General features: G+C 37.6%; 1 protein-coding gene across 3 annotated transcripts in view; it reads right to left on the bottom strand.

Annotated features, from left to right (window-relative positions):
* The window catches only part of CBLB (Cbl proto-oncogene B), a 192,433-nt gene that overhangs the window by 78,561 nt on the left and 99,990 nt on the right, over window positions 1-13,882 (bottom strand). For all 3 annotated transcript variants that reach the window (XM_038408986.2, XM_038408994.2, XM_043510868.1), the window contains exons 5-8: window positions 13,617-13,773; window positions 8,029-8,150; window positions 4,172-4,309; window positions 2,195-2,282 (exon numbers count right to left, since the gene is read on the bottom strand). In XM_038408986.2, the coding sequence (XP_038264914.1) occupies window positions 2,195-2,282; window positions 4,172-4,309; window positions 8,029-8,150; window positions 13,617-13,773 (505 nt within the window). The remainder of the gene's footprint in view (window positions 1-2,194; window positions 2,283-4,171; window positions 4,310-8,028; window positions 8,151-13,616; window positions 13,774-13,882) is intronic.

Raw genomic sequence — 13,882 nt, 5'->3', positions numbered from 1 at the left:
GAGAGAGAGAGAGGTATGTTATGTGGTTTTGGAGAACTATGGCAGTTGGGCCAAGTAATCCATAATTTGTGCAGTCTCGCTCATACAACCAATGCAACTGTTGTGTGTAAATTGGCTGTAAAGTGAGCATGGTGATTGGTTGAATTACCTCTGATATCATAATGGTCTAGGACTCTTGGCATGGCATAGATACATGCCTTATTGCAGCTGTACACAACCCGGGTGTAACACTTAAGGTCAAAGTGACTGTGAAATTAAAAACTGTACGATAACAGACCACAAAGCCCACTGATGATTAAACCTGGTGATATTCTGAACAAAACTCTCTCTGCCATGTGGGTAGCAGTTTCCATCGCTTCACACTGACTCAACGGACATTCTACCTTCAGAGTGATAAAACAGACAAGATAAGGCAACCCTGGAATTTTTATACATAATAGATGAAAAAAAGCAAAAGCTTCCAGAACTGAGAAGGGGTTTGAAGGTTGGCAGGCAAATTATTTACACTGTGATACAGTTTTTAATACTGAGAAAAGGAGGTACACAAGTTTAGGAGAAATGGAATAAATTAAGGACCTAAGTCAGATGGCAATAGCAGATGGAATAAGGTAGTGGGAAAAAGTAAAGAGCATGTCCCAGACTCTCAGCTGCAGCCAGTATGCACCAAGCACAGTTGTGGTGCTTCCCCACAGATGAGCCATGAGCAGCAACTTGCTCCTGGAGCTAGTTCTAAATCACCTGTGCAATAGTTTCTAGGAACCCCAGTGTTGCTCTCAACTATACCAGTTAGGTATGCTTGAAGGGATCCCGGGATCATTAGCAGCAGCAGCATTCCAGCCACATCCCCAGTACAGTACTGGAGAAGGTGACTGGGAGGGTTCTAGAATAGAGCCAGCTATGCTGGATTTATGCCACCTAGGGATTCCCTCATGCCAGGGGAATCAGCAGCAGTCAGTTAAACCAGCTTTTCAGCTGCCAGAGACGAGCAATGAACTAAAATAAGAGGTAAGGATTTGTCCTTTTGACTTCACTGACCTTTGGAGAAGGAGGGAACTATGCAGAAGAGCAGTAGGGGGTTCTTAATCAAAAAGGGCAAGAATTTTGGGCCAGGTGGCCTTTTCCTGCACATAAAAACATCTACATAACCCTAGGATTTATTCTTTCAACATTAGCATAAAGAACACAGGGAGAAGAAGGGTGTCAGCCTTCTGGAAGTTTCCACACGTTCCTCAGACAATCATTTTACATGGTCTCCTACTCAGGGATAGACATTTTAATAATGAGTTCCCACTAATCCAGTGTGTTGCAAACAACATTTTTCTTCCTGTAAATTCTGTAAACATGGTATGCAAACAGCATTTAGAACTGCCAAAGACCTAATAGGTCATCTGGGCCTTCCACTGCAGCCAACACAAGAATATTTCATCAAACATTGTATAAAGTTGTGTCTGGTCAATATAAAAGCTTTCCAGCACTTCCACAACTTCCCCAGAGACTATCCCAAAGTTTACAGAAGTTGCTATCAGGAAGATTCTCCTAATAACTAGCCTATAATCTTCCTTTCCTTCTAATTGTGTACCATGATACAAAGGGGTACAATTCCCTTTCCTCTAGTTTCAAATATCTGCAGACTGGTGTCATGCCAATGCTTATCCAAACTATACATATTTTTAGGTGTTTTAAGTTTCCCAAATAAGTCATTCCCTACAGCCTTTTAATAATGCATTCCTTTCCCCTGAATTCCCTCCAGTTTGTATAGCACACACAGCGGAAATAAGACACACACTAGGAAATGGTAAACTTCTGATAATACCCCATGTATTTTTTCTGCAAGCTCTATACAGTTGGATATTCAGACTTCAAAGCGACTTCCAAGCCTTACTTTATTTTCCTGTCCCCACATCACTATTACAAAATATTAAACTTCTTAACCCTTCAGCACACAAAGAAAATGTTAGCAGCTGTGAAAATATTTCCCCCTCCCAAAACTTGCTTAAAATCAAAACTTAAAAAAAGGAGACATCTGCATTACCATCATCTTTAGATTTTAAGACTTGTCATCCAGTTTTCTCAAACCCCTTTTTTGTCAATCACAATCTCAATAACTTTTCTCTAATCTTTTAATCAAAAAAGGTATCACTGCTGGATAGGGCACCAAGCAAATAAGGAACAGAATTTGTAACATGCAACATACCTGTGTAACTTTTATGTGATCATGTGGAGTAGGTTCATTTAATCCTGTCAGATCAGGATTATAACTTCGTCCATCTGGGTATAGATAGCTGAATTACAAAAATTATTATTAAGATTTATATTCCCACAATTTTCATTGTTAAAGTAAATTATGAAATTCTGGTTAGCCAATAAGGGAAACATCAAATATTAATTAAAATATATCTTATTTCTCCTGAGCCATATTTCCCAATTTCTTTTAACAATTGGCAATTGGTTAAACAGAACTTAATTATACTAAAATTATCCTTGGCACTATCTGAGGTCATCTTGCAACAGAATATGCTTAGCTGGGCCCGCATACCCACACAGAGTCTCAGTGATCTCAAAATCATCTGCATGGTTCTAGTTGCTCAGTGTGACGCTTGTAGCTGAGAGTTCAGCGCAATGGAACACAAATGACAGCAAGGGAAGAAAACTGTATCTGTGTTTATATTTAAGTATATAATGAAAAACTATATTTAGAATCCATGGGCTTAAAACGAGAATAGCTAGGGATATTAAAATAGTAGGGTAAGGAAGAAAAACTATTTTGATGTTAGTTAAGGTTCAGTTGAGTTTTATACCGAAAACAGGGATTCAACCTCATTGAAAGTTACATTTTATAGGTTTCAGAGTAGCAGCCGTGTTAGTCTGTATTCGCAAAAAGAAAAGGAGTACTTGTGGCACCTTAGAGACTAACAAATTTATTAGAGCATAAGCTTTCGTGAGCTACAGCATCTGATGAAGTGAGCTGTAGCTCACGAAAGCTTATGCTCTAATAAATTTGTTAGTCTCTAAGGTGCCACAAGTACTCCTTTTCTTTTTACATTTTATAGTGACACAAGTCAGTTATTTAAAAAAAACCACACCCACACACCCCTTTAAAAATCAGTTTAATCTCATCTGGGACCATATATTAAAACGGATAAATCATAATGATATGGTTATTGTATGGTGCCACTAAAGGGCAGAGTTAAGGTTGCCTGGGTTTCTTGACTAGGTATTTCCATACCTTAACATGTCTGGGTTTAAAACACTTTGATTTGGGATAATTACAACATTCCTGTAATGCACTCACCCTAAATTACTGATACGACTCTCAACCTTAACTCTATTTTTCTGTAGTTCTTGTCTAGGAAAGTTATAGGAGCAACAATAAAACATCTTCTGTTTTACAAGACAGGAATCCTGATACTTTGTTCAGATAAAACCACTTAGCGTTCAAAATTTTAAATGATACTTTTAGGAATAGAATTAATTGGGTGAAGTAGAGCAGAAATCTCTGATTTACTTTTAAAAGTAATCTCGAAGTGTAAAACCACAAACACACTCACCCCCGCACCCCTAAGAGTGATACAGATGCCTATTTGTGGCACTCGCCACAAAGAACCAATGTACTCTTAGAAAAGTTACAATTTTGCACAGAACTTTTAAATTCCTGAGACCTTCACAAAAAGATCAAACTTCTCAGGGAAAATCCCAGAAAACATGAAGTTTGGTGCGTACGTGCATGTGTGCGACACACACACACACACACACACACACACACACAAAAAATATATTAAAAATCTGGGACATTTTTGGCCTATAAAGCATAGGCAAAGCTATCAAATATATTTAATATCCATTGTCCAGTATTACACTGGAGCAATTAGCAGAACTAATTGCATGATCAGCTTATATACTTACGACTTTTATATTAAACAAAATTTAAATTATAACTCTCCAATCTCATTTTCCCCTGGAATTTATCGGTCATAAAATATGGTCAACTTTAGTTAACTGAATTATCTTGAAATAAGTGTTTTATAGATGAATAAAAGTAATAGTCATGGATTTCCAAATCCATTTCCACTACAAAACAGCCATATCTACTACTTCTGATGCTTTAAATTATGAATTAGCAAAGCAATACATCAATATTTTATAAAATGAAAAAGTTATCATTTGTACTCACAATCCCTCCCGGCTGCCATCAATTAGAGCTTGAAATAAAGGCTTATTGTGAGGTATAGTCTGCAAAATGTTTCCATCACCAGTTACATATCCAATGGCCCACTGCCCCAGTCGAGTGCAACTCAGTCTGAAAATGTAGCTGGAGGACAATGCGTTACAAAATCAATTCTAATAAAAATGCTTGGCAAAACAAATAGAGAGGAAAGGTGGTCTTGTGGTTAAGGCACTGGATTGGGACTCTGGAGATCTGGATGGAGTTTCCACCTCTGCCACAGACTTCCTGTGTGATCTGGGGTAAATCATATAAACTTGTCTGTGCTCAGTTTTCCACATGTAAAATTGGGAGGATAATGGTTCGCTTACACTACTTTTTATATGTTGTCTACTTAGGCCCCAATCCTGTAAAATCTTATACATGTTTAACTTTACTACTGAATATTCCCATTATATAATGTTACGTATACACTTAGGTCTTTTTTAGGATCAGGGCATTACTTTGCCAGCTATTCATGGCAAGGATCATCTCCTACTTGTAAATACAGGTCTAATGTGATAACTGATCTCACTTGGGTTCAGTAGACACTACTGAAATACAAATAAATTGTATAAAATTATGAGAACATTTTGTAGTATAAGAGCTGTAAATAAATATGAGATATCATTGATATTTCAGATAAACGAATGGAAATTCTTTTGTATTAACAGTTGAATTTTTCACTTTCTGAATTTTATGCAGGATTGTGAGAGTCTGAACAAAAAAGCGTTTGCAAAATCTGTAATTTTCAAAAAGGATTTTTTTTAATTTTGGAAAAATACCATTATTAATATGCACGTTTATTCAAAACAGGCAATACAGACAACCAAAACACAAATCTCAAAAAATAAAAAAAAAGAATAAAAAAAGTCAGAGCAACCTAATGGAAAAATTTCTTAAGAGAAAATTAAGGGGAAAATAAAGCTAATGAAAAATTCCTTAATAAAAAGAGGCCTAATTTGATTTAAAATTCACTTCAAAAAAATCCTTATCAGCCCCAATGTTTATATAGCCTATTTTATTCTGAAGTACTGTACTCAAAAGAGCTTCTCTGATAACATATATACAGCATGGCTGAAATTCAGCCACTTTTGTGTAGAACAGGTGACAGCCAGGAGTAAAAACCATGCACAGCAGATTGCACAATAGAAGAGAAAGGAAAATTATAGGCAAGAATGCGGGAGCAAATTCTTGCTCTTATTAAAAATTATGGACTCTTCAATGTCAGACATCATCTCAGGTTTTTAATTCCTCAAACAGAAAATCCAGACACAGAAAGGTGATCAGATTTGTAGTGACAGGTTTCAGAGTAGCAGCCGTGTTAGTCTGTATTCCCAAAAAGAAAAGGAGTACTTGTGGCACCTTAGAGACTAACAAATTTATTAGAGCATAAGCTTTCGTGAGCTACAGCTCACTTCATCGGATGCATTTCCATCGGATGCAGATTTGTAGTGTGAAATATTACTGCTTAAAGTTGTACCTACTCCACAATACATATAAAATGTGAAATCCTGGCATTATTGAAGTTAATGACAAAACAGCCATTGATTTCAATGAGACCAAGATTTCACTGGACGAGTAACTTGTTTCTATTCACTGGCTTTTGAACAAAAACTTCAGAATTGCCAGAACATTTTAAAGTGAACAAACAATTTCACTTTATATCACCTATTTCCCTCTGGAAGGTTCAGTACTTCACGTAAGTAACCTAACAAATTCCCTAGTGATACTAATCAGAGAGAAGATGGTCTTAAAATTAATTCTATGTAACAGGGAATATTAAAGCAGCTTTGGATGAGATTTTCTTTTGAAGTCTTCAGTTCAAGATTGGATGCCTTTCTGGAAGATATGCTTTAGCTAATCACTAGTTATTGGACACTTAAAGGGATAACAATGAAATTCTATGGCCTGTGTTTTACGGGAGGTCAGACTAGATGAGCTAATAATCCCTTTTGGCCTTAAAAATCTATGAACTTTTAAAGACCTTTTTTCTTTTTCTTTATAACCCGACAATCATTATTTTTACTTCATTAATGATCAACTAAAGCACACTACTCTGAAAATCATCATGACATCTTTATTTGGGTTTTATCATACATGCATGAGATCAGTATCAACTTAATCATCTAAACTGGTAAAGCAAGATTCCTTTACAGACCAGGTAACAAGATATGATTTAGGTTTTATTAAAAGAGAAAACCCAATATTGGAAATTATTTTCCAATGACATTCTCCTCATCCTGCCAATTTTCAGGATATTTCTTCAGTCAGACATAAAAGTGTGCCCCTAAAGTGTTAAGGACCTAAACATTAGAACATGAAAGGTGAGCAAAAGAAAGTGAAACTGGCTTAGGGTGACCATATGTCCCGTTCTGGCCAGGACGGTCCCCTTTTTAAGCCCTATCCCGGCTGGCCTGATTTTTTTGGCAAAAGTGGGCATTTGTTCCATTTGCTCTTGCTAACTGGTGATCAGTTGGCATGAGCAAACAGGATAAATGCCCAGTTTTGTCAAAAAAGTGGTGCAGGGGCGTAAGCGGCAATGCCAGCTTTGCAGGGATGGGGAGAAAGGCAGGGCTCAGGCAGGGGTATGGCTCGAGTGAGCAGCGACACCAGTCCCAACCTCACGCGAGGGGCAGGCAGGGCTCAGCAATGATGTCAGCTGAGGGGTGGAGGAGGCAGGACACAGGCAAGTGGTTCGGATCAGCCCCACATGTGGGATGGGGGAAAGCGGGGGAGGTGGGGGAGGTTGGTGGCTTGGGCTAGTCCCATGTGGTATCCCATTTTTCCGTTGGAAATATGGACACTCTAAACTGGCTAGAAAACTGAACAAGAATGAAGTGACTCATGTATTTGCATTTGCCAAAATTGAGTAAAGGGGAAAGCACAAATAGTACAAAGTATAAACATAAATAGTGAAAGTTAGCTCAGTTGAATAATTCAATAGGTATAGTAACACAAGTTTTTTTTAAAATTTACATACACACAAATTTGATCATTTTTAACATTGTCAGTGTACAGCTCCTATGATATCAGACAATTACTGATGAGCCAAGTATGTGCTTTTGACAACAACGTATTATAAGTAATACTGATTAAATTACGACAGTGGCACTGGAACACTTTTTACAGTGGTGGTACTGAAAGCCAGTGGTTCCCAAACTTTTTACTTCACCCCCGCGCACCCCCCTCCCTGCCCCTCCTTACCCGTCCGCACCTCCACTCCCCAGAGCTGGGGCCAGGACCGGACCATGGCTCCAGGAGGGTGGGGGGGACACAAACAGAGGTAAGGGGGGTACGAAGTAAAAAGTTTGAGGACCACTAGCTTTCAGCACAAGTTGTCACTTTAAATCCCAGATGCAAGATCAGTCATCCCTCATGTTACTAACTCTCTTGATGTTATCCCAAGCCTCAAGATGTTGTTACTATTTATTTATATTATACAGATACATTTGGTGTGTTTCTTAAAGTGAGGGGAATCTCAGCATTTTCTTAAAGTAAGTTTCTAGCCCTTGAGGGTACAGAGAAAAAAGCTTGAGGCCTGACTTGTTTTTCTTCGTGGTGGCAAAACTGCATCCCGTTACAAAAAAAAGGGCTTGAAGTTTGCTTCAGCTACAGTCTTTACATAGAAACTGCTATATATTAGCAATCATACAGCTTTACTTTGACAAATGGAAAAAAAGATATTGGCTAATCAAGTTATGAATTCACTCCCCCAAAAACAGACAACAAATGGATGTGACCCAGGAGTACGGATCCAGCATAATTACTTAGCTTTAGAGACAGCCAAGTTTATTTGTAAAGCAGTAATCAGTGAAACCTCTTACCTCCCAGGTTTGGTGCTGTATTTCTGTAACCTTGCTTTGACTTCATCATATGTTAGGAATGCCATATACCCAGGGTGTGTCACAGCTAAGAAGTTCCAGTTCCTTAAGATTGAACCCCAAGGCTAAAAAGAACACACAAATAATGAAATGATAAATCCAGTTAGATAATTATAAGTATCTGTTAGAATAAAACTCAAGACTACTTGTGACAAAGACTGAAATTATTTCAGGCCATTTCACTTAAAATGTACATATCTGATTTAATATAGCCGTTTAAGGCTCTGATCCTTCAAAGACTTTCACATATGCATAACTTTATGCATTGTGAGGAGTCCCTCAAAGTTCTTCAATGTGTCAAGTTAAGCACTTGTGTAAGATCTTTGGAGGATCAGTATCTCAAGGTTCACTGATAACAACTTTACTGGGACTATATATGTTAAGTGTTATGACTGATAGTAAGTGTTCACAGAATTGGGCCCCGAAATACCATCAAAAGTCTCATGAAAGCTGCACAGTTTGTATGAATGCACAGCAAAGCAGCATGTTACAGCTTTACTTTTTCAGACAAGACCCTGCATTATTATACTAATAGACTAAGTCTAGTGAAGCACTGATTTTTGAACTGTCATCCTTTTTATTATTTTACATTTCTTAATCCTGTCAGTTATCATACCAGTATTATGGCCAGGGAATGATATGAACAGTGACAGTGTTACTTTCAGGGTATTGACGAACCATCATTGCCACTTCACTTGAGTCACAATTACTTCAAAGAGCTGGCACTGAAGCACCCCTGACATGCCAGATTATAACCTCAATCAAAATAAAACATCTTTTATTTAGGTATTTCAGGTACCAAATTAAAAAAAGTGAGTGTTCAACAACGAACATTTTGACAGAAAATAGTGACTCAGTGGCTAAAGGATGTGTGTGTGTGGGGGGGGCGCGTGTTGAGGAATAGAATAGAAGAGGGAAAATGCGATGGGGGTCTATCTTGAGACTGTTCAACTCTCTCTTATGCAAATTCCATTTACAGGTGACATTTTTTTAGAAACATGCTGCTTGTACTAGGAAAGTGGGGATAAAATGTGTCAGTTATGAAGGTTTTTGGAAGCCCCTCTCTGTTAGAGTAACAATTCTTCAGGAGAGCTCTCCAGTTCACGAGTCAAAACAGCTCTTAACCAAACCTAACCTCCTACTATTTAAAACAACACAACACAAACATTTTTATTTAGAACTTTTCATGTTGGATATTCCAAGATGGAACTGTGGATTTTTTAAATAGTTGCCTAAGAAAGTTTAAATGCTTTTAATATGATTTATCTCTTTAAAAGTAAATTTGCACAAAATGACACATGCAAGAGAAATCCATAATCAAATGCAATGCTGAGAAAAGTTCTTGCATTTTGTCAAACTTCAGTTTTCCTCCCTACATCCTTTTCAGTGAGAGCAGAATGCAGAAGTTGAGTGCCATCATGTCTAACCAAAAGGAGAAAGTTAGTTGTAAAAAAATTAAGGGAAGAGGAATATGAAATACGTTGTACTACAAAAAGACTACACTTCGTGGGACCTGCTTACAACAACAGAATAAAGGTTCTATTGTTTTAAAGCATCAAAAATGTTACAATACCAACTGTAGCGCTACACTTATAGTGATGCTCTTGCATGGGGAGAAAAAAAAAAGCAACTTCACTTTTAACACTGTTTATAAATATACAAAGAAGTTACAGAAGTATCTTAAAAATCTGGGGAAGTAGCCTTGTGGCCAGATTCACAGCTAGTGTATATTGATTTCAATAAAATGACACAGATATACAATAGATGAGAATCTGACCCCTCTATGGCAAGAATTCTCTCTGCTTTTAAAAGGATTGTACTTAAATTAAAAATTAATCCTAACCAATCTTCTGTCCTTACATAAATTGGTCTTGTTTATACGCTTTATCTAACAGCAAGCAGGTAATGAATCAGAGGCAATGCTCAGATAATATAGTGAGCAGAAACTAATATAATCAGTTATTTGTTGGTATATGGATCAAGGACAATAAATCCTATTTCAGACTGTCAGCCTCAACTCTGCAGTATAACTACCTACAAGACACCGCACGGCCAGAACAAAACGTATTTCTCAGCTCACTGCCTTCCCTTTCCATAATTATAGTTAATAAATAGAAATTAAAAGAGCAAAAAGGTCTGTTTGTGTGTCGGATTTGTATGCACAGCAGGAAAAACAGGATAGCTTTCATATAAAGAGTAATTGTACGTTACTCCAAACTATACTAATTTATGGTATAGTTAGTAGGAATGTTCCTCTTAGAACCTCTTGTAATCAAACCCCAAAGCAAGGTTTGGGTTAGTTTACTGTAATCCTAGGCACCCCTGTATTCACACCTGAAACACCGCTGCAGCATTTGTTCAAAATATGCTTTGTGTGGTATTAGCTAGCATGTTACTCACATTGATATATCAATATCATTGTAAAATGCATGTGTTAACCTTATATGTGAAGTTATGAATTCTCTCTGTATGATGTTACTGGAACATGTTTAAAACCTGACAGTCTAGCCTAGCTAAAGGTGATAAACACATCTGTCCTAGATAAAGGAATGAGGATTAACCAAAATTTACGTATTAACCATAAACAAAATTATGAAGCTAAACCTGCCTGAATTCGAGAGAGAGACTTAACATGGCTCCTTCACCCTAGAAAGACTCAGGAGACTGAATTCCCCAGGAGGCCTTCCTGACTTGTAAGACAAAGGCAATCCCTTAGGGAACAGAGAGAGACTCCTGTGACATCCTGTATCCCATGTTCACCATATTTATAAGGTTATGATATAATTTTGTACAAAGTATGCCTTGTGAGGTATGATGTGAAAACTCGATCTGCTGAATATTAGTATCCTGTTGAAATGTGTGTAACATCACTGCATATAAAATTATGAGATTTTGCTATATCGTTACTGAAAAATGTAACTCCGGGTACAGCTTTCAGAGACAAAGACACACTAGCAACCCCAGACAGGTTTCACCAAAGTCAAGTGGGCTATCATTTCCTTAAGCAGCCATTCTTCAGCAATGAAGAGATGTAAACAAGAAATTTACATATCATCTCAGACAGGGTTCGAATCTCAAGTACAAAGGGAACTGTTTGTCTATACCCCGGCAGGGGTTAATCCTCAAAGAAAGAAAGAGAGAGTATGAAAATAAGAGAGTGACCTCCACATAACCCCTCTCCTCCTTCCATCTCTCTTCTCATGACAATGACTCTCAAAGAACTGAACAAAGGGGGGGAGAGGGGACAGTGGTCCCAGACTGGAAGGAGATGCAGCATGTGAAATGTATTGCAGCTGATGGTGCGATAACCCTTTTTTGCTTTTAAACCTATGAGCCTTGGTAAAGTTTAGGAATTAATTTGTGTTTATCCATTTGTTTCTTTTGTAAGCAATCCTGACTTATATGCATCTCTACCTGTAATCAAGTAATATCTATCTTTCTATCATTAATAAACTTGTTTTAATGTTTTATCTAAACCAGCATAGTTTGGTTGAAGTGTTTGGGAATCTGTACTTAGGCTGGTGCATAATCATTATCCAGTGTTGTAATGATGGACTTACTATGAGCTTATATGGTCCAGGAGGTACGGAGCAGCGCAAGATGCACATTTCTGGGGAACAAGGCTTGGATTGAAGAATATGTGGGTGTCGCCCTGTCTGGAATTCATGAATGGCTGGGACAGCATTCATGTAACAGCTGGAAGTGATTTTACATGCTGGTGGCTGTATATGCGCAGGCCAGGTGTGGCTGTTCTGGCTGCAAAGCAGTGTAAAAGGCAACCCAGGCTACAGAATTAAGGGGACACTACTGTTCAATTGTCCAGAACGAACCTGGGGAATGTTTCAACTCCATCTTTATCCTTCACCTAGAAAACAAAGCCAGGTGATTTGATCTTTGGTTCCCGGCCTCGCTGGACAGTAAAAAGCTGCAAAGGCAACGGTTGGTGAGAGAACCCATCTTGAACAAAGACAGTATCTTGCAAGATGAAGTTTTAGACGCGTTTTCACTTTTATTTGCTTGTAACCATCTCTATCTTTATCTCTTACTCGGTATCACTTTATCCTTGCTCTTTTGTTGAACTTGTTTTATTTTTAGTATAGGCCAATTCAGTGCTGTGTTTGAAGGGAAGAGTGTATTTAATAAATTGTTGTACTGACTAACAGAGCAGCAAACTTAATATATTCTGTAAATGCACAGCAGAAGGGACTGAGGATTGCAGAGAAACATCTCTGAGGAACTCATGGGCTGGAATGCTGCAATTGTTACCTACTAGCAACATTTGGCCAGGAGAGCCTCAAGAGGTTTGCTTGTGAGGAAGATAAACTGGAGGAGCAGGCAGCTGACAGTCTAATTGCCAGCAAAACTCATTCTTAATGAGGCAGAGAGGTAACACAATGCCCCCACAGATCTTGGTATCCCCAGGAACCTTTTACAGTTACCAACGTGAAAACCAGTTCAGCTTCAATGAAAGGTTTCAGAATTTTCTGCTGAACACAGAATAAGTTTTTGTTTGGAATAGAAACCAGGCAAAGTTTAGGTGTTTCAACAGAATTTTGCCATGAAATGTTTTGTTTAACTCAAACCCCAAACTCAAAAGCAAAGCTCGGAAGGTGCAAAACCATATGAGCCAAAGATTCACACAAATCCTTGAAATCCAGAATAGCTGAGTTTTGCACTAGCTCTAGCAAAGGCACCAGTAAAAAAAAAAAAAAAAAAAAAAATCTTGAAATATAATGATAAAAGATGCATTTGGTTATTTCTGTAAAGGGAATGCTTTGATTGTGTTTTGAGACTCTGAGTTTGGCCTCAGAACAGCTTAATCAGAGATGGGTTACACCTGAACAATTTTAACTTTGACTTTTATTGGTTCTGGCAATTTCACTTGGTGAAAATAAGAGATGATAAAGAAACAAAAGCCCTGGATTCAACATACCCTACTATCATCCAACTTTTGCAAATGGTCCCTAGCCCTTTAATGGACTATACCAAATCCCCAGAAGTGAACATGCCAGAATATTGTGGGTGTTCAGATCTGGATCCAAATTTCACAGTGAGCACATCTTTAACAAACAAAATAATTTTCACAAACAATTCATTAAATTGTCAATGTACTCTTCAGACAAAAAGGAAAAACAGCCAATGTCTGAATAAGTGATAGACTTCATTTACTAGAATTGCACCCTAATAATTACTCCTATATACAAAAGAGAGGCTAAAGTGAGCAACTCAGGCCCGTAATATATATATATATTTTTTTATTAAAGAGAAATCTAAATGCAGGAAAAAATGCACGAGTTGCCACAACTGCATCACAATTAGGGTAGCCACGTCCACAAACTATGCACATATTGTTTCATGGGTGTATCTTAAAATTTAGGCTTTGATACCAAAAACAAAAAATAAACAAAGTTAGTTCCACGGTCTAATGTTTGAGTCATTCACTATTTTCCAACCATTTGACTTTTTTTTGTCCATTTGGTGACTTACAGATCTAAGTTCTTCCATAATGCTGAAAATTTTAAAAATCTTACCTGAAATAGTCTAGTGAAGATATCAAATTCAAAAATTGAAATGTAGTCATTGCAGGTCAAGTCAATGGTAGATTTCAGAGCCATTGCTTCCAAACCAGAGCTTATCTGATGAATCTCATGAAGGCACTGCCGGAACACTTTCCATGGCACTATAGTTCTGTGAGGGGGAGAGAAACGATTTAATAAAATGCCATATTGAAGAAATTTTCTTATTTAGACAGCACAACTCAAGCCTGACATTAAATTAATTATGTTTGATTTTGCTA

The sequence above is a fragment of the Dermochelys coriacea genome, chromosome 1, assembly GCF_009764565.3.
Source record: "Dermochelys coriacea isolate rDerCor1 chromosome 1, rDerCor1.pri.v4, whole genome shotgun sequence".
Classification (NCBI taxonomy): domain Eukaryota; kingdom Metazoa; phylum Chordata; order Testudines; family Dermochelyidae; genus Dermochelys; species Dermochelys coriacea.
This window is presented reverse-complemented; position numbering and strand designations above follow the sequence as displayed.